Genomic DNA, 22463 nt, shown 5'->3' with positions numbered 1-22463 from the left:
AAAAACTGTCGCATTTGATGAAGTGGAACTGCTGATGATGATCAGAACGGAACTCTTCAACGACGCATAGTTCACGTTTGGCGATTTGTCCTCTTCGTTATGTTTGTTAAGCAAGTTTAGTTTTTAAGCCACATTTCTGTCAAGCTCGAGTTCTGATGATGGGATCCATAAGGAATCGAGGGAACTCCTCAAATCTTAAAGGCATACGTATAGAATTTTTTGTATTCTCATCATAAAATCAAGCATTTACATTAAAAACTGTCGCATTTGATGAAGTGGAACTGCTGATGATGATCAGAACAGAACTCTTCAACGACGCATAGTACATGTTTGGTGATTTCGAATTTCGATTTTGACTTGGACTGGGACCCGGACTCATACCCGGATCCGGTTCGGACCCGGACTCGGACTCGGACTCGGACCCGGACTCGGACCCGGACTCGGATCCGGACTCGGACCCGGACTCGGACCCGGACTCGGACCCGGACTCGGACCCGGACCCGGACCCGGACTCGGACCGGGACTCGGACCCGGACTCTGACTCAGAGACCCGGACCTTGACCCGGAAAACCACTATGATACCTAAACTAAATAAACCACTATGATTACCTACCATAAAATGTGGGTATGATGATGCCAAACCCCTCCCGCTCAAACTCCCGTACACCGCACCGCATGCGCCGTTAAGTGGGTTAGGTTAGGTTTGAACTGCGATCCTCACAGAACCGAACAAAAGTGGGTTAGGTTTGGTTAGAACTGCGAGTCTTACAGAAACGAAATGCTACTAGAAAAGTGGGTTTGATTAGGTTCGAACTGCGATCCTCACAAAACCGAACTGCTATCAGAGAAATGGGTTAGGTTAGGCTAGAACTACGACCCTTAAGGAAACGAAATGCTACTAGAAAGTACTGGTTTTACCTCCTTTTCTACATAGTGCAAAGTGCACCATCTACCATAATCTTTCACCGGGCCCCATAGAAGTCGGTTTTTTTTTCTTAAAAATTATTATTATTATTATTTTTTTTTTATGTTTGTTACTCCATATCTCCGTCATTACTGGACCGATTTTGAAAATTCTTTTTTTGTTTGTATGTATATGCATACAGATTGGTCCCGTTTTTGTCAAAATCCAGTTCTGATGATGGGATCCATGAGGAATCGACGGAACTCCTCAAATCTTAAAGGCATACATATAGTGATTTTTGTGTTTTTATCAACAAATCAAGCATATACATTCAAAAACGTGACATTTGATGAAGTGGAACTGCTGATGATGATCAGAACGGAACTCTTCAACGACGCATAGTTCACGTTTGGCGATTTGTCCTCTTCGTTATGTTTGTTAAGCAAGTTAAATTTTTAAGCCACATTTTTGTCAAGCTCGTGTCTGATGATGGGATCCATGAGGAATCGAGGGAACTCCTCAAATTTTAAAGGCATGCGTATAGAGATTTTTGTATTTTCATCAGAAAATCAATCATTTTCATTAAAAACTGTCGCATTTGATGAAGTGGAACTGCTGATGATGATCAGAACGGAACTCATCAACAACGCATAGTTCACGTTAGGCGATTTGTTCTCTTCGTTATGTTTGTTAAGCAAGTTTAGTTTTTAAGCCACATTTCTGTCAAGCTCGAGTTCTGATGAGGGGATCCATAAGGAATCGAGGGAACTCCTCAAATCTTAAAGGCATACGTATAGGATTTTCTGCATTTTCATCATAAAATCAAGCATTTACATTAAAAACTGTCGCATTTGATGAAGTGGAACTGCTGATGATGATCAGAACAGAACTCTTCAACGACGCATAGTACACGTTTGGTGATTTCAAATTTCGATTTTGACTTGGACTGGGACCCGGACTCGTACCCGGATCCGGTTCGGATCCGGACCTGGACTCAGACTCGGACTCGGACTCGGACCTGGACTCGGACCCGAACTCGGACCCGGACTCGGACCCGAACTCGGACCCGGACCCGGACTCGGACCGGGACTCGGACCCGGACTCGGACTCAAAGACCCAGTTCTGGACCCGGAAAACCACTATGATACCTAAACTAAATAAACCGCTATGATTACCTACCATAAAATGTAGGTATATAGGTATGATGATGCCAAACCCCTTTCGCTCAAACCCCCGTACACCGCACCGCATGCGCCGTTAAGTGGGTCAGGTTAGGTTTGAACTGCGATCCTCACAGAACCGAACAAAAGTGGGTTAGGTTTGGTTAGAACTGCGAGCCTTACAGAAACGAAATGCTACTAAAAAAGTGGGTTTGATTAGGTTCGAACTGCGATCCTCACAGAACCAAACTGCTATCAGAGAAGTGGGTTAGGTTAGGCTAGAACTACGACCCTTACGAAAGCGAAATGCTACTAGAAAGTACTGGTTTTACCTCCTTTTCTACATAGTGCACCATCTACCATAATCTTTCACCGGGCCCCATAGAAGTCGGTTTTTTTTTCTTAAAAATTATTATTATCCACCTTATTTAATAGTTTAGGCCTTACCTTATGTATTTTTAATTAAGGCTTTATTGAGGTAGCTTCATAACGAGGTAATTTAATAAACTAGAAGCAGTCCCTGCTAGTATAGCTACAGTAAGCAAGATGCCTTGCAGTAGTTTAAATGCTGCCAAAGTATGAAGTGCTTTAATGTCTTTAATAGATATTAGATATTAAATGGTGGTTTTCAAAATTACCTCAATGCACCTTATGTAATTTGGTAATTCAATGTCGTAAAATGACGAAATACCGACGTACTTAATTATGTAGGCAATATGTACTTTTAGTGTAGCAGCATACCTAAAATCAATGTTTTACGTACATAAAGGTAGGTACTTATGGACGACCTCGATTCTATATGTTCAATTTTCGTTTAGGTGATATTTTTCTTAGAATTTTTGTCATCACTAAAAATCCTTGTCATCAGCAGTGAAGGTGTATTGAATAATTTAACAAGAGGTCAACCCGGCTATACGTCTTGTTACAAAACAAATTGGAATATTTTGAATTGTTAATTAGGTTCAAGCGCGTCAATGAACTGGGTAATTCATTACCATAGTTTTTCTTAATGACAATAATCAAATATAAGTCATGGTAAACCAAATGCGTAGTAAAAGATACAAACCACATTCAATTTTGCTAATCTATAAGTATCGATAATTTTACAGTAGTCAAAACAATAGGCATAGCAACGGTTATTTAAAGAAGTCTTTAGTTAGGTACATGAATTTGGTATATATAATACCCATAAATAATAAACGTAAAATATAAATTAGGGGAACTTTTGTGATTCATCGTATTTTTTTTTACAAAAACCATGATTAGTGGTCTTGAGGCAGTGTGAAAATGAATAGGTAAGTATAATATGTTTTTCTTTTTTTTTTATAATATTAATGGCTTCCTAAACAAAAGGTAATGTAACCTTAGAGGAGGTCAAGATCTAGTGAAGGACGACTATTACGTAAAATGTAAACCATCATTCGATTCAAACCATTCTAGAAGGCGTCGGAGGTTTATTTAACCCTGTATAACCTCAGGCTTCTTAGATCGGCTAACCTTAAGGGTTATCCTCGCTTGCTTCCTTAGACGTCACGTTATTATGTTTGGCCTTTATAGTGCTCCTACAATTACCGTGTTGCATTCAACAGCAATCTAGCAAGGCATCTAGGTACGAGTATTGTACTTGGTCCGCATGTTAAATGATACTTGTTAAGTCGGTTTGAAAGGAAGTTGAAACTTTGCAATATGCCCGTACCTATAGTGAATAGATTGGAATATTTTTATAAGTGATAAATTTAAAATTGCGGTTGCTTTGAGGATAGGTTTATTCTACGACTTAATGGTTATGGATAATATGCAAAGTGCGTGTTGCGGGGACAAAAATTAAACTATCGGCTGATATTAGCCAATTTGACCTATTTTAATGTCAAATAACTAATGCGGAAATCATATAAATTTTCATTTCCATAACTGGGGGCCAATTTTTGAAATTCGACCACTCGATTTCATGTATTTCGTTAAATGATATCTCCACTACTAGGCGTTTAAATTCTACTAATAGAATTGCAATCGAGTGGTCAATACCACTAGATTCCAAATTTCGATCACCCGTATTTAAAAAATTTGCATTTCGCCGTTTTCCACCGATTTTCGAGTGACGAAATCGAGCGATCTAAATTCAAAAATCGGCTCCCAGTCGCGCATATAGCCAATAGTCACGTAAGTCACGAACCTGCAGTACTTGCCTGCCTATAATGTGTTTAAACACTCTGTCTCAGTACTTGTCTTTACCTAAAGTATAATCCAATGTTACCTAGGTTCCTACATATAAGGATTTGTGAATGGATGAGTGAGATGAGTCTTTACAGTAGAGATGCCCCGAATAGTGAATTTGGCCGAATACCGAATACCGAATATTCGGCCCCCTCTCTCGGCCGAATACCGAATATTCGGCATAACATGCGAACATTTCGAGTCACAATTATTACGAAAACTGTTCGCCAACAAAGCACAACGTTTGCTAAGATAGGTATATGTTTATGTTGAACAGAATTAATGAATGTATAATTATAGTTAGAGTCAATCAAATCAGACCCATGATAAAAAAAAATATTTTTTAATCAACAAATGCTCAAAAACTTGCGTTCTTATTTAACCACTTTCCAAGAATACATTTTAGATATTGAATATGTCTAGTTTTTGGTTATTTTATTGTGTAATTTTTCTTATTAGGTAGGTGTAACAGATATTCGGTATTCGACCGAATAGTAGGCAACATTCGGCCGAATACCGAATATTCGGCAAAGTGGCCGAATAGGCCGAACACCGAATAGTTGCCGAATATTCGTGGCATCTCTACTTTACAGTTCGTTAGATCGGTTTATAAGGGTAAACGAATCTTTTATCTACTCAGCGACCCGTATTAGAAATGTCAGTATCCCTTTTGCTTTTTAGGGTTCCGTACCTCAAAAGGAAAAAACGGACCCCTTATAGGATCACTCATGCCTCTGTCTGTCCGTCTGTCACAGCCTATTTTCTCCGAAACTATTGGACCAATTAAGTTGAAATTTGGTACATATATGTTAGTTTGTGACCCAAAGACGGACATGTAACGTAAACAAATGAATTTTAAACATGGGGCACTTTTAAATAAGGGGGTAAATAAGAAAATTAAAAAATAAAGTTTTTCAAACTATATTGTGTTACATATCAAATGAAAGAGCTCATTGTTAGAATCTCAAATATTCTTTTTTTTTTTTAAATAAACAGTTTAGAAGTAATTCAAGAAAATAGACAAAAAATGACCATTCCCTCCCCTTCATCTCCGAAACTACTGGGTCTAAAATCTTGAAAAAAATACATAGAATAGGTCTTTACCTATAGATGACAGAAAAATCTATTTTATATGTAGTCAAGCGTGAGTCGGACTAATTACTTAGTTATTGATCCGACCTCTACGGGTTTTTAAAGGCAATTCACTCACGTTTCACATATAAAAATGCATTGTTAAAAATTGAGTAATGTGCGGAACCCTTGGAACGCGAGTCCGACTCGCACTTGACCGGTTTTTTTAAATATGAAATAAAGAGGTTTATTAGACGGAAATTAACCTCATATAATTATCGTCATAACCACCAGCAGTATTTGGTACTTGACCCAGGGCTTTACTACTGAACTTTGGTGGTCAGTTTGCAAATAAAATGATTGCAGGTTTATATATATGTATGTACGGTGATGATAGAGTCGAAAAGTGGTAGACCACTTTCTTGGCTGACTATACCTACCTATAGTATGTAATTTTTATTGGAAGGTACCTACGAGTAAGTATTATTATTTGTAGTTATTAGGAACCAAGCAAACCAGTAATATTAAATAAAACTTTTTCCATCAATTCTCGAGATTATATTTCCTGCCAACTTTTAAATAATCAACTAATGTTTGGCTGCAAAATATTATGGAAAAATCAAAAGCTGTTTTTCGTAAATACTTGGAAATGTACACAAAAGCGGGAACATGGAACGTGTTAAAATAATGTGGTGTTTGACGTTCGGGGACAGAGCGGGCTCGTCCAAGCCCAGTTATACAGAGTTACGCTTTGTATTTTCCTTTGAGGCTTACATTACAACGCTCTCTCGTAGGAAAATTATCCGTACAACGCCTAGACTCCACGTTTGTTTTATGAAGTTACCCGCAAAGGTCGCCGCGTTCCGCTTAAAATTTAATTTAAAGGTTAATTGCTCTTGCAGAGCCTTTGTGTAAACTTTATACCTAAACGGGGATATTCAACCCGGTTCTATATTTAGAATTAATAGAATCAGGGTGGAAAATAAAAATACTGCTTGTTTAACGAAGGGGTTAGTAGCATGGGTTGTCAGCAATGTCGTAAAGTAAAATCAATCAAGTTTACGGGCACAGTTCGTAGTTATTCGAACTGTGATACTTTTTTTGAATACTGGGGCTCAATAAATATTTACCGGCCTTCAAATAAAGGTCAGTGGAAGCCGGATGGCAAATCACCCTCGTAAAATTGCGAAGTTTAACGATCGGCGTAAGAACCAGCCGGTACTCAGAAGAGAGAGGCGTTTAACTACCTCTTTGAAGACGGGCTGGAAGTAGGTAATACGGCACGTGTCTCTTCGGCGAGGTTTGTCTACGTCGCGACTAATATTTGTAAACACAAACAAGACATCGTGAGTCGTGACAGTTGGCGTGTAGCCAGAAGTTTCCCAGAAGACTGAAGAATAGACAGCACTTTTCTTTTATATCTAAGTACCTAGACGTTACCTATTTTAAAGAAAAATAACAATTCTGGTTTAAATTAGGTAATAGGGTAAATCGTCAATTACTAGCAACTGTTTAAAAACTGGCCACGTTATACTAAAAACGAATTCTATTCACATAAACAGAATTATTTTTTAGTATATTAATTGGCCCCTTCAATAACTAGCCACCTTATACTAAAATTAATTCTGTTTAGGTAGGTACCTATACGTTAATAAAATGCATTTTTAGTAATAAGGTGGTCAGTTATTAAACAATGGCCAGTTATTAAACAGTGACCAGTAACTGACGATTTATACTACCTATATGTAGTATAACTCGTAGTCTATTTGGTCAACACTCAAGAACTATGAAAACGGGTATTGGGAGGATTTTTTTAATTAACACATTGATGATAATGATGATAGATGTTAAATTTCTCAGTGTTGGAATATTTTATAAGTAATGCCTAATATGGCACACGACACTTTATAAACCGGATGTGTATCGGTGGTAGTAGGCACCTGCCCTGATTGGTCACGGTCATTCTCCATAGCACCATCTTCTGTCTTCGTTCTTCACGCCGGTAACGCAGACGAGTCAGCTTAGATTTATTTATGATGGTGCAGAGAAAAAAGGTCACTTTATAGATTGTGAATAAGGTGTTATTTGGATAAGTATTTTTTTAGGAATTTATTGTCAACCTACTTAAGTGGATGTTTTGGCTCTGCACCATCCATCACAAAACAAAAACTACTTACTTGTCTAATGCGCGGAATCAGGCTTACATAAGCACGTGTGCCCGTTTTTTATCCGCCGTATATGCACGTTCACCAAGCTCCTCATAAACCAGATTTCGACATTTTAACACTTATTTCCATTGCGACACACCGCAAGGAAAACACCTACACAGCCAAATTCCGAAGCCGGAGTTAACACGGCCCGCTTGACCGCTTTCGCTCGTGCAAACTGCAACACAGCCTCTTGCCACTTCGGTGATCACTCGGTCGCACTGTGGACTATGCCTACGCCAAATGACGTTTAACTAAACCGCACTGTAGGCTCGCGTGCCAAAATAAGTTGTTTTTATTTTGAGATTGTTTTAGTTTTCGGTTGTGCAGCGCGCAATGCTCCGGCGCAGGTGTTCGTGCGCGTGTACGTTGTCGGCGAACGCGTGGCGATGCAACACTGGCGTGACTGACGGGGCGCCGGCCGCGGCCCGAGGCGCGCCACCGCGGTCGTTGACGAGTTGAGGTGGGCAAGTTCTCGTGTTTGGACTCACTAGACAACCTGACAAGAGCCCTAGAAATGACTGCTGCTGCCAGTGCTAATCTTCGTCTTGTCGCCATATTGTGTCCTGTTTTGGAGCTCTACGCTTCATCATCATCATCATTTCAGCCATAAGACGTCCACTGCTGAACATAGGTCTCCCCCTTTGATGGGAGGGGGGGGGGGTGAATGCCATAATCGCCACGCTTGGCAGGCGGGTTGGCGATCGCAGTCGAGTACACCGAATTTGAGGGACGCTGCTGCCCGTCCACCGGTGGTCTTGGACGTAGTTTAAGGACATACCCGGGTCCGCTCTACGCTTAGCAGTCTGAAATCAAAGAAGACTTAATCAGTCATTGGCCAACGATTAATCCTAGTCTCATACAAATACCTGATGGTAGGTACTCTTGGACATTACCACATCATAATGATGAGCTCACTAGTTCAGTAATACCTTTTCATTTTTGCTCTAGAGGTCATAGATCATTTAGCACCATAGGTATATTGTTAGGTATGACGTAAATCTTCTTCTATTACTAATTACGGTTATGTTTTAACGATAACACACATAACGCTGAGCCTAGTTAATGGTTCGTGTCTATATGCCACGGTCAGCGATCTTAATAGAACATACAAGGGCGTTTCTATTAAGCCAATTCAGCAGTAGGTACTTCAGATTTAGGACATCTGAGACGTGCCGATACCGGACTTTACAATAATACCTAAGTAATAACGAAAATAAGTACGCAGATAAACCCAAGACAATATTTTTTACAAATAATTGCTCTGTACTGTAAGTCAATGAACACTCAAATAAATGCCCTTGCCATGTTTCGAATTCGCTTACCAACTAGGCTAGGAGGCCGTTCTTTATACCAGACAGGGTCCGAAACCCTCCTTATACACGGTTCGATACGCACCTGGCCGTTTTTTTACCTACGAAGAGTAAAAAGGCATGAATAAATATTATACCTAAACTTAGAAGAAAAACGTTTATGATTGTTTTATTTCAGTTATTAAGTTGCAGCACATCTTCAGGTACAAACTGAATTTGGTGGTACCTACATTTATCCTCCGTAGTTGGTACTCTTCGTAGGGAAACTTCACAACCTGCCGCTATAAGGCTAAACCATACCTACTAGACCTGAAAAAGCAACTGGGCGCCTGCATGGCTACTGCGTAGACACACGAGTGAACATGCCGCCTGTAATGTCACTAGGCTCTGCGGTTCATCTCTAATTCCCCTGCCCTGACACCTGAAACCATTGCAATGCTCGGTCCGTTCCACAATCCAATCAAGTGAAGTGCGGTGCGAATATATGAGAGAGATTCTAACTCGTGTACAGTCGACGTCAAAGATATGCTTACATTTTTCGCCTTATTACAAATGAGTTAAGGTGCAAAAGTGTAAACATATCTTTGACGTCGACAGTACTTTACAACTGTTTTGCTTGGTAGTGCTACTGTGCTACCAAATCGCTGGCTGGATATTGTTCATAAGATGATTGCCTACATTTTTATCTAGCTATTTTATAGATCACGGCACCTACTTGCGTGCATTGTAACTAATGAGGTCGAATATGATTGCAGGAGTTTTGCTGTACATCGAGGTATCGTGTATGAAATCAATGTCGATACCTTGTACATTGTACAAGTGGTACATGAGTATGAGTATCGAGTAATTATGACACCGCTAGTTGAAGTAAGCTAGTATTAAGGCTAATGTAAGGCTGTGCTAAGCCTACCAATCAGCTCATCGTTGCACACTAGACTTAAGAGCCCTTCAACGTGCACACTAGCGCCACAGCTAAATAATCGTGATTATTTAAATTTAACGAAAGGTATTGAAAAAAGGGGGCCGCTACGGACTGTATTGTGTATTTAAGTACCTTTTGAATACATCAAACTAGTTTTTATGTCGCTGGTTTCGTCGATCTAGGAACTCAAAACAAAAACGGTCGTTTTAACTTTGGACGCAATGATTAACGAATCCAGCAACATAAAAACTAGTCTGATGTGTTCAAAATGTACTTAAATACACACTACAGTCCGTAGCGGCCCCCTTTTTTCAATATCTTTCGTTAAATTTAAATAATCACGATTATTTAGCTGTGGCGCTAGTGTGCACGTTGAAGGGCTCTTAAGTATGGCAAAACGTAGGTACCCTTGTAAGCAGATAGATTCGGAACCTGTCGCGCACCCCAGTAAAGCGATTTTTCACAAATTAAATCCGCCGTAAGCCAAAAGTTAATACGTTGCGAAATAAAAATGTAATGAAATTATTTACAATAAGGTGCAGGGGGACAATTTCGACTGAAGGGTGTTTTACATTACAATATTAACATTTATATGTCCAGATAGCGAAAATATTGTGTTGTGTGTGACTCTAGTTAATAATGTAAAACATAGAAAGATATTCCGATTAGTTTAAATTTCCCCTGCACCTTATCAACTTTTAAAATTACAATTTTACAAACTTGCATGTTTACTAGTGACGCATGCAAAGAGGTCGATCCTGATTTAACAATTGGTTTTGATACGACCTTGACGATCATCCCACTCTTGATGATGTGCGCGCATCTCACGCACGAATTCCACATTACTTCACACGCACCAATCAGCGTGAGCGATCTCCAATGTCATATCAAAATAAGATCGAAAACCGTAACGAGTTTTTAAATTTGAATCCGGCCCCAGAGCAATAACGCTTAACTCCCTTATTCATAAAACTTTACGGGCCTTATTTAGTTAAATTATGTTTTTATCCCTTTCTTACAAATACATAAGTCAAAATGACAGATAAAGACAAACGATTAAGCTAATTGAGGTTTGTAGCGCGTTTATGAATAAACGGGGTTAGAGATTTACGTCTACATAATGTTCTCGCTTTGCCGCAGGAGTTCGAGGCTTTAGTTTAGGCGGTTATCACACTGGATGCGATTCGCACGTCTCCTATGTGCGATCGAGATGTCGTTAAAATATATATAGCCTGGTCTCGCTCAAACATCGGAGTGACGTGCGAATAGGATCCAGTGTGCCCAGCGCCTTAATGTTAGTCTTCGCTATCTCGCTGTGCGAGTTTGCGGTTGTCAGCAATAAACGCAAGTTTCACAGTGTTAACTGTTATTGACGTCATGGGTTTTTTGTTAAGTGACTTAAACATTTATTTCTCGAAATTGGAGGTTTAATTTATAGCCAGTGTCGAATGGCAAAGAGGCAAACAAGTACTTAACGATCTATCCTAGGCGGATATGGCGCATACTGGACCTTCACACAATGTTGTCAACTCTGAATGTGTTGTGCAAGATTTTAATATTAAGAGGATTTGGGTCTATTTTCCTACCGAGGGTTGAAATTAATATTCGTGAGCTATCCAAAGTGGCAGTGGCTAATGATAATAATACACCATGCCTAAGAATACACCATACCATAATAGGCATGTTGACATGAATCGCGAATATATAACATGTTATGTTTTTACCATAGCAGGGAATATTAGAATGCTGCAAATCATATTTTGCAAGTGTAAATATGCGTAATAAATTAATTAAAAATAGTCAAAAGTATTTAAAATAATGCCCAGTATCACGTGACTGCAAACGGAGCGCGTGACGTCATGACATGAGAATCACCACAGACTAGTCGTCAAACCTGACCGTAATCCATACGACACCGCCAAAAAGTTTGGATGTTCAAAAACTGTATATATTTTTTAATTCGACAATAGACATTTATTACGTACTAAAAATATTATTACATGATATAAAAATATATATTTATTTGTTATTAAATAAATAAAATGTTATATAATATGATATTTATTAACTCACATTAAGGTAAAAGTACGCTTCACCGAACGCTCAATATCCGTCCGTATCACCGAATTTCTTCTATTTTAGGCTATAAGTCGATTATTTACAGCTGATATTTACTTGCGTATTTTTTTTCCATGAGTTAAATATCTATCCCTTCCACTATGCCTCAGAGTCGGCCAATTTGTCCCGCAGTTGGGACGTGGCAACTGATCGAAACGGATCGTTGCTGCCGATTGCCACTTTGTATGGGCAACCTTAAAGAAATCGGTAAGAAGTTGCGTATATTTCTTAAGGTCATAAAACCTTTTAAATTTATTTCTGTGTTTGAAAGTATGGTGTTTCAGTGTGACTACTTAATTAGTTTGTGTATTTTAGTAAATTTAATTAATTTAGTGCAGTCATATTATCAGAAATTAAGCCTTATGTGAGTTCGGTGATGAGTACACCGACAATTTGATTGGAAGGCATTATTGAACAGCGTCCGGAATCAAGGAAAGCGTATGTTTTTGAAATTATTTTTTTAATGGTTGATTACGAACTATTTAGATTAACTACCTAATTTCACAAATAACTTAATGTATTTGTAATTTTATGAGCAATTGCCGAACAACAATAACCTATATAGATTATTATAAAACTGCGTTTGAAATGTTCATGTTTTACGACTTTTTGGCATCAAAATAAGGTTTTTGGCAAGACTATTATCAAACAATAATTTTAGATATTTTACGTCAGTATTAGCAAGAACTTTATACATGTACGGTTTTGTAATGGATTCAAGTATTAAATTTAATGATAGATTTGTAGTTATACCACATTAATTACGATTTAAATACTATTTTCAAAATCCGTTCGCGAAATAGGTGCCACATATTTTCCATGTTTCGTTCACCGAACGGCCGTTCGGTGAATGGTACCCATGGTCTCTGCTACCGAACTCATGTTTGCGTTGGCCATGTTTCTATTCGACGTTCATTGGATTATCATCCTTATTACGATAATGGCTAGGTCGATATTCATATGTTTATTTTTTGTGACCATTATTTCAATGCCAGCGCTTTTCAAACTTTAGACATACTTATTGGACGCCTGATAATAGTCTCGGAATGTGGACAAAAAAACTCAATAAGATAATAAAAATAATAAAGCAATAATATTTTATACAGGGTGATCCATAGACCTAGGACCTAGATGTCCAAATTTTTTTTTTATTCCTCTCGTCTTGTGCGATTGTGATTTTTTAAACTTTTATCTTTTGTTATGATATTCCGGGATTCCCAGACAGGGTGGCTAAAAATTAACTACATTCCCATTGCCAGGGAGGTTTTGGGATTATACTGAACAACTTTTACTATGGGAACAACTCCGAAATCGTGAAAAAAAGTTTACCCTTCCATAGAAAATGGACCAGCCAAAATTTATGAAACAGCCAAATTTTTTTATACATATGCGTACATGTTTTATAATTGTTGCGTACCTTACTTACTGACTTATTTTTCAAAAGTATTTTTCAATAAAAAAGACACGTCAAGATCGCTTACCATCTTTATAATGCTAAAAAACGAAGCATAGTAGGGATTTAATAGTGAACTACTGAAGTTTGAGCACCACTCAACACCATATTTTCATACAATGATTTCCTAGTTCGGTAATGCGGTCTCCCTATTCGGTATAATGTGCAAATCACGTTTCTTAGTTCGGTAAACGGTACAAACAAGGAAACCGGAAGAAATGACTTTAAAAATGTTTTTAATACACGTCCAATCATTTCAGTAATTTATAGGTATGTTTAAATGAGGACAAATTTATCTATGTTTCTATTTTAGTATTGAACATATTCGTAAGAAAATATCAGATATATAATAAAAAAATTAAACGTAAGTCTAGGGCTTAAGCATTCGGTGAAGCGTACATTTACCTTATAGACGGGTCTAACGCGAATTATATTCAATTACCTTTATTAACCCGTCCCCCGACCCGTCTATAATGTGAGTTAATATGTATTTAAAACGCGAAAGTTTAAAATATTATAATATGATATTTCACCAAAATCTTTTTAATAACTTGGCTGTATGGAACTATCATCGCCATGTTGGCTGTCGGAAACAAAAAAAAAATTAAAAAGTTTTGTTCTACGCTAGGACTGACATTTTGGGCATTTTGGCAGCAGTTTGTTTATTTATCTGTTCGTGACGTCACGTGATAGCTTGGAGCGTTTAGGTTCAAACTTTAAACACTAAACTAATTATAAGCTCTGTTTAGTATTTAAAATTAATGAATAAAAATTTTAAATATATTTTTTGTAATAATTACGTGTCTATCTATAAAATGAATACAGTTCTAAAAACTTGTCAACATGCCTATTACCTACTGGCTATAGGTGCTCCAAACATAGACATCGAAGATATCTTGCCAGATATTATAGTACCTATACTATTAAAACAGAGTGTATCCAATTAGAATGGTGATTTGTTTAAGGGCATAGTCGGTATCGTATTCTGTACCTGGCAATGTACCTTACGAGATACATAGTTTTACACCCTATTTTAGCATTTTTTTCTAAGAGCATTGTTTTTGTTCTATCAGATTGAACTGACGACTTTTTTTAATATGCTAAGAAAAGGGTTAAACGATATGTACTTTAGGTAGGTAGGTACATCTGTATATGAGATTTTTTTTTATTAAAATCATATATTTACGTAGAGCTATCTTAATCAACCTCAACATAAATTAAATAAGTATAGGCACAAAGGTAAGAAATTAGGTAGGCACTTTATTTGAGTTCGGAACACAGTTACAAAACTTCATCTTCGAGACATATAAATCAGAAGTTTTATTATTGTCAGTGACTTTTCCTTGAAAGCCGTTCTCTGAATTCATGATCATTCGACCTCGAGTATTTTTCCATTTATGAAAAGAACTTAGTAGGCAAGTGTAATGTTTATTTTGTGCCTGCGCAGCGATGTCCCAAATTATACGTATACTTGGAAATCTATTTAGGGTAAACACATACCTATATTTAGGGGCATATATAGTACAATTTTCACGTGTATGGCCTGAAGGCCACAATCCAGAGATAACAAGGCCGCGACAAAGGGCAGGTAGGGGCTACTAAAACAATTTGCGATAACCGAGGCAGGCACGCGAGCGCCGGCCTTGCCCTTCCTCACGACGCTCGGCTTAGCATTCTCAAGATAAACGGCACAAGGCACCAAATTAGCGTTGCTTCACGTCATCCGACACGATCCTCGTAGGAACCAGTTCCGGCACTCAGCATCAGCTATCTGGATTCAGAAGGCTAGCTTATTTCAATCAAGTACTTACCTATATAATAGTGTGAATCCGCACTTTAAACTTGTTTCGAGGACTCTTCACTGAGGCACTAAAAAAACTAAATTAACTAGGTACAGTCAACGGTAAAAATATGGGTGCACAAATCATTTCAAAAATATGTCCCATAACTCTTATGTCAGTGAATTAAGAACTATGGGACATATTTTTGAGTAAGTTGTCTACACCAATATTTTTGCCGTTGACTGTACCTAGGATACGTTCCGTATTTCTTTGTATATTTAGATTTTAGAATGAGCACAGAAAAGGAGCTGAAATTCTCTTTTGATATTAAATTGACGGTTGACGGTTTCAGACAGATTTTAAAACAATGTAACAAAATTTTAGTTGTAAATTCAATGTGACGCGTCTATGACGCACTACGTAGACAAGTTTGTTTTATAAGCACCTGTTTGCCGTCAGCGCCGTTTGGTCCATGTTTCTTATAATTTCTTGATAAATAATTTAAATATTAGATTTACTTATGAATTAACTTAAAAAAGTTTTCCTTATGGAAAAGTAAACGAATTGATTCTTTTTGTACACACAATCACATTACCTCTACCTCTCGCTTCCAACTTGCCTTTATGTATATAATATGTATGTATACCTCTATGTATATTTATGTCTAAAAAGTAATGTGTAGTATATATCGGCTTTTATTTCATTTGAATTCCTAAAATAAGGAATAGGAAGGATAAGGAATGTGTTTTTATTTTGTTTTAGTACTTTGAACGCCACGATGATGGTCGTAAAGCTATTGCAATGAACGAAGTATTATACATTAACATTACTCACTTGAAAAGATGTTGGAACAATTATTAACCTTAATTAGAGTTTGATATTTGGTGGATTACTTACCTACTCATTTTTTTTCTACACGTTTGCGGCAAAGCAGCTTTTTAAGGGCCTAAGTATGTTTAGTATAGTGCCCATTTTGATCAGTGTCTATAAGCGATACATATATATATAGGTTTAATTTTGGGTTCGGTTAGTGGAAATTAAAAGAAAATATGATGACGATAGTACTTGTTTTATTTAAGGTACAAGATGGCCAATTAACAATTTAAAAAATGATATTGCCTACATAGCTATGTACCTAAATATTTACAATGATAATTTTATTGATATCGTATCCTAAACACGCAAAGAACATGTTTTACTTTATGTACAAAATTATGGGCACTTCGATGCAAACACATTTGCAATAAAACTAATCTCTATAGTTTGTTCTCATTCATACCAAATATATTTCTTACACGATTACAAGTCACGTTTTTGAAATTGATAATAATCAAATTTTTATAATATACAATTTAATCTCAGTAAAAATCCATAATTATATACAACACTAGGAATATGTAATTGTCTAGCTTTCTCCGAACTATTTTAAGTCTAAGTAAATTATTATAACTAGAACTACATATAAGATATCACAAAAACAGGGAAACTGTGACGCTGAAATCAGGCCAATGTACTAAACATAAGAGCGTCATTTGACGCAAGTCGACTCTACAAAAATGTCAGTAAGTACAAGCGATCGCACCATGATTCTAATACATTAATGGAAAATATGAGTTAAATAAATAAATTATTCAGTCATACAAATTTTATGTATCTATTTAGTTTCAGATTTCGTTTCCAAACATTTGTTTGGAGACTCATCGTGAATTTAAAGCTTCTTCATATAAAACTTACCTATGTAAACTAAGGTAGGTGACATAAATTTCTTACCAGCGAGTATTATGCTGTATTTTGCACGTTTTATTATATGAACCATTTCAAAAATACGTAGGTACGTTTTACTGGCTGGTAAGAAAATACCAATATCGAACATTACAATTTAATTAGGAAGGAATGTTAGCAATGGAATAACACAATCCTTTTAACGTTACTTAAGCTAAGTAGATTATTACGTAGGTATAAAATCACTGTAACTATTATATTGTAATAGTGCTACGTCCCCACGTAGAGACTAGAGGGGCTATTTGACTCGTCAGAATATAGTCGTGGCGTAGTGAAGGCACTTACCAGATGTCCACTTAGTGTCCATTGATAAGATATATATACACTTGGTAGGCCCGTCACACCATTCTGATTCTTGAGTCGAATTGGCCCCAAGTAAGATAAGTATATGGCCGGGTTTAAAATTCTCCTGACAATCGGTCCTGCCGGGCTAGCACATGATTGGCGCGACAGTATCTCGCCCGCGAGATAGACTACCCGTCAGTGGCGTGCAGTGCATACAAAAAAAGGTAGGCACTAGGGTAGGCAGTCCATACAAAATGACCAAAAAAAAAGTTGCCGATTTTTATAGTTTGCGTTACATTCCTTCAAGAATGACTCTTCTAGAGCCCGATTTAGGTCTTATCTCCACTGCACGCCACTGCTACCCGTCCCTCTTTCATTAATACAGTAGAAAAAGACGGGTAGTCTATGTGGTTGGTAGAACGCAGACGCGGTCGGTGCTTGGCTAAATGCGCACACAGCTTTTATATGTATATCAGCTTCCTAGGAGCAACAACAGGACTGAGCTTCGTAAAGATTAAAACCGACCACAACATAGACTGATGTCTATTAAAAGACCGTCTCCACGGATAAACTTGCTTGAGATTATTGCTCGATTCGAGCACGTTTAGCCGACGGAGACAGCACTTCAAGCACGTGTCTACGTGGGGACGTAGCCGAACAGATCGTTTTGAGAACAATAAAATATAAAAGATCACAGTGACGTGACACAACGTCCGCTACGGGTCTAACCGGAAGCGCTCACGCGATGTCGTTATTGCGGTCATAAGGAGATAATACCTACTTAATTACTTTTATGTAACGAACTCGTCGTCGTTTCGTTCGACGTGGTAATATTTTTATAATAAACAACATTTCGTTTTATTTTAAAGTCTCAATTGGCATTGACGCTACGTCTTACGTAGGCGAACAACGCGCGAACGCGGCGCGGCGCGGCGCGGCGAAATCAATCCTTTGATGCCCATAGAAGTGTCCTACGTAAGCGATCTCGTTGCGAACGCGGTGCGGCGCGATTTGCACGCGAATGTCAGGCGGCGCGGCGCGGCGCGGCGCGGCGGCGGCCGCTTTCGCCGCGCCGCGCCGCGCCGCGTTCGCGCGTTGTTCGCCTACGTGTAAGACGTAGCGTGAGTGAAAACCTGAACGTTCTAACTCTTTAAGAATTAAGACGGTTAACCATGCGAAAATTGTTTCAGTGTGATAACCGCCTTACATCTCATATTATAAATTATAATCTTCATTTTTTTAACGCATGATATTTTTTAATAATTTTAATGCCTAGTTAGTTTAGTCGTTCCGTATGTTCATTTCATAAAAAATAATCCTATAATATATTTGAATGATTCAATGCATGGAATGCAATAATTTCAAAATAATGTTAATGAATTCCACGCATAAATATTTAACAGATTTAATTTATGAAGATCATTATAGATACGACTTTATTTTTTTGCCAGCCGTGGTGCTCAACCGCAAAAAAATCATTCTAACATAGATATGCATATATATTATGTATGTCAGAATGCATTCTGCATACCTAACTCTATATGGTATGCATTCCGCATAACCGGCATAACGCACTCACCATGAAAAAGACTTTTAAGAAAAGGGAAACGAGTTGAAAATTTGTAGGAAAAGGTCCTTACCGCAAGATGCATCAAGGTCCCGTAGGAAAAGAACGCCTTTCTGTACGCCTAGCACAGGAGTGTCGCGATAACTAGACTACACGTTTTTTTCTAACTGTATTAATTAATAAGAGAGAGGCGGATAGTCTATCTCGCGGGCAAGATTCTGTATTGTTGCGCCGCTCCTGTGGCCTACTAGCCATGTTCGCACCGGCATGATCATATGGATACAGGATACAGGGTACAAGGACATGATGTAGACTATCGTATTTTTTTAAGATAAAGACAATAAAGCTCGCCCTTTCCTGTTTATACAATTCCTTGACGTTATTGTAAATAATACCTATTTCCTTGTAACAGTCGAATAAAAAACATAATTATTACGATGACTATTCAATTATAATAGGTAGTAACGAGATAACACTCAGGCCAACCTCGCCCTATAATCATTATGTGACTATACTTATTCAAAGTCAGGTTTGCAGACCACTGAATCAATAAACTGTGACAATTAACATTTTAATAATAGACAACGGGCAGGAAAACCCAAAGGATTGTCGCTCGTGTGAGAATCACAAGAACTAGCGATCGTGAGCGTTCAAGGAGATCTGGTATCGGTATTTGTGGCCATTTTGAAAAGGGGCTAAATGTAGAAAGGAAACGAGATTACTAAATACCTACTACCTGTAATATTCCTTAGCTACTCGTAGTGACATTGTAATAGCTATTTAAGCGCTTTTAATCACGTCAATTGTCTATTTATATCTATTAATAAAATGTACCTTCTGGTATTGTGAATATTTATATGTCGTTTCCAAGCAAAGGTACTTTTTTTATCGTAATTTTTTGTATGTATTTAAGCAGGAGCTTCTAACCGAAAGTAGTTACTCGTATCTGTTGCTTAGAATCAACATTCAACACTAATGTATTTATGTACTTATGTGTACACTATTGTTTCAGATTCATAATTAATATTAACGTCAACACAAATATATCCCGTTTAAGGGATGTTTTTATATTATTGCCATTTGAGCCTTTGAATCATAATATTTTTTTTCAAGCAAAGTGCAACATACAAACAGTATAAAAAAACCATTATCTAAATGTGTAACATTTTAGGCTAAGTTACTTACTATAGAATAACGATATGACAAAAAATATAATGCCTGGAGTCTAAATAAATGAGATGGTAAAAAATACAACATAAGAATTTGAATACAGGATCAGCATATTGGGTTTAATTCTTAGTAATTAATTAACATAGTTCACAATAATTTTAATAAGGCTTTTCAGTACTTAGCGTGAGGCTTTGACAGGCACTTCTATATTGAAGGTTATATCTTCATCTCTATTGCTCGATTTCCGAAAGCAATACAAATGTTGCTATCTTACAGTGGCGGCGCGTCAAACATATCCATAGGCAAGCCGGGGCTACTTTGGCTTACATATTTCCTTTACAACTCTGCTCAAACGTCCAAAAACAGGCAAGCCGGTAGGAATCGGCTTTTATGGACGTGCCGCCACTGCTATCGTAACCTATATGGAGTGGATACCGCGTTTCTGCAAGCTTAGCTCGGGCCACCCTCCTATGGAATAAGACTGATTGAAGCCCTTTTTCTATCAATGACATCTTTACAACCGACAATATGGTACCTTTTGTCTGACTACACAATACGTTCAGAGCGAGAGATTACTGGACCATTTTGAATAGGCGGAAGTACATACCTACTTGGACTGCGGTACGCTGAGAGTGGCGCTCGTAGGTATCACTTTGTTGAATGTCAATAACTGGACGATTTGTATCTGGATCTTTGGGCGTTATCGACTGACGGAGTGGTATATTTTTGCCCATGGTATAATAATATACTCCGCCTGGTACTTTCCTCCGACCACGTGACTGACACAAGCCTACGTCATCATGCGACAGCGCTATATAGTAATAATATGCAAGAGCGGTATATTTTTATTATGTAATAGTCAGCAAACTCCCATGTCGGAGGGCAAAAGAAATACCTCAGGAGGCAAGTCATTCCACATTCAGCACGTTCTGGGAAGAAACGAGCGAGATGCCCGCTTATTCTTGGTGTGCCATGTATCTAAAAAGTGGGGATGAACTGTGCTCCTTTGGCGGGAGGTGCGGTGATAGAAACGAGACGATGGCATATAAAGTGCAATGTTATTGTGACGTAGGTTTGTGTCACTCTGGGAAGAGAAGACCATGTTTTATTAGACTATGTTTTTGCCTAAAAACTAGACAGATGTTCAGTGGTAATGTGAAAGCTTGCCAGGTCGCTTGGGCGGCGCGCTCTCGTACTCATAGTAGTTGGACTGCGGCCGCGCGGCGGGCGGGTCCCTACAGGAGCGCTGCGAGTGGTAGCCAGTGGTAGCGCCTACCCGCCGACTGCGGACAACAAACATTTATGAGACAAGGATAACTTAACTGCAGAAATACGTATAATTAAAACAATATTTTAAATTAAAGGTAACATACATTTAGTCTAAGATGTGCATCATTGGTATGAATGTTATAATGGTCTGATTTTGTAGGTACTTAGTTATTTACTTCTCATCTCTCGGATCTCCAGTTTACCTCGAAAACAAATATTATATCTGTGTCAATAACATTAGTTACGCAGACGATATGGTGCTGCTGAGTCCATCGATTGGCGCGTTACGAAAACTGGTCGCAATGTGTGAGTCGTACGCTGTGACCCATGGACTCAAATACAATGCCAAAAAGAGCGAGACGATTATTTTTAAGGCAGGGTCAAAGACCTATACGGACGCTCCTAGTATCTCGCTCAGTGGCACACCTCTCAACAGGGTGCAAAAGGTGAAGTATTTGGGTCACTGGGTCACGGAGGACTTAAAAGATAATTGTGACGTGGAGAGGGAGCGCAGGTCGCTGTCTGTCCGTTGTAATTGTGATGTATTCTATTTTATCGTGAACTGCATTGAAGACGACATGAAGGTCCCAATGCTGATAACGTTGATGGGACCAGAGACTTATAATGTACTAAAAAACCTCGTTTCACCGGAGAAACCATCACAGAAAACTTATAAAGAGTTAATCGAAGCCCTAACTAAACATTATGTGGTAACTAAATCTGCTATAGCGGGCCGATACGAGTTCTACATGTGCAAGCAAAAAGAAGGCCAAAGTGTAAACGAATTTGTAGTAGAGATAAAAGGAAAAGCGGCTTTATGCAAGTTTGGTACTTTCTTAGATGAGGCACTACGGGACAGGTTGGTTTGCGGATTGATGAAAGAGCATCTAGTCAAAAAGTTGTTAACAGTGGGGGATGGCTTGTCGTTCGCGGAGGCTGTAAAAATTGCATCAGCTTATGAGAGTGCAGAAAAAGAGACAAGAAACATTCAACCAGCAGGGAGTGTGTCAGCAATCAAGAAGCCAGCCCCAGGGCAAAGTCGCACACCAGTGCAAGTAAATGTACATCCTCCGATGAAAAATAGAGGCAACATGCAGGGAAATGATAACAGAAAACAACCCTCAAAAGAAGGAAATTCTCAATATGCCAGAGAATGTAGCCGTTGTGGGGGCAGTCATACTGCGGATAGATGCTTTAAGAAGACTTGGACTTGCTACAATTGCCAAAGACAAGGGCATATTGCTACA

The 22463-nt window shown here is 38.2% G+C and overlaps 2 protein-coding genes across 9 annotated transcripts in view; both read right to left on the bottom strand.

Moving 5' to 3' along the window:
* LOC134665262 (diacylglycerol lipase-beta) overlaps positions 1-7810 on the bottom strand; it is a 111727-nt gene extending 103917 nt beyond the window's left edge. For 2 of the 4 annotated variants that reach the window (XM_063522159.1, XM_063522161.1), the window contains exon 1: positions 7527-7810. The gene's annotated coding sequence lies outside the window, so the exon portion shown is untranslated. The remainder of the gene's footprint in view (positions 1-7526) is intronic. The other 2 variants (XM_063522163.1, XM_063522164.1) reach the window with 1 other exon arrangement.
* An 11402-nt stretch (positions 7811-19212) lies between these two features.
* Positions 19213-22463, bottom strand: part of LOC134665256 (partitioning defective 3 homolog) — a 92817-nt gene continuing 89566 nt past the window's right edge. For all 5 annotated transcript variants that reach the window (XM_063522142.1, XM_063522141.1, XM_063522143.1 and 2 more), the window contains one exon: positions 19213-21230. In XM_063522142.1, coding sequence (XP_063378212.1) covers positions 21092-21230 — 139 coding nt within the window. In that variant the 3' untranslated portion in view covers positions 19213-21091. The remainder of the gene's footprint in view (positions 21231-22463) is intronic.

Source organism: Cydia fagiglandana, chromosome 6 (assembly GCF_963556715.1).
Source record: "Cydia fagiglandana chromosome 6, ilCydFagi1.1, whole genome shotgun sequence".
Classification (NCBI taxonomy): domain Eukaryota; kingdom Metazoa; phylum Arthropoda; class Insecta; order Lepidoptera; family Tortricidae; genus Cydia; species Cydia fagiglandana.
Note: the sequence above shows the minus strand (reverse complement) of the source record. Positions and strands in the feature narration are given on the sequence as shown.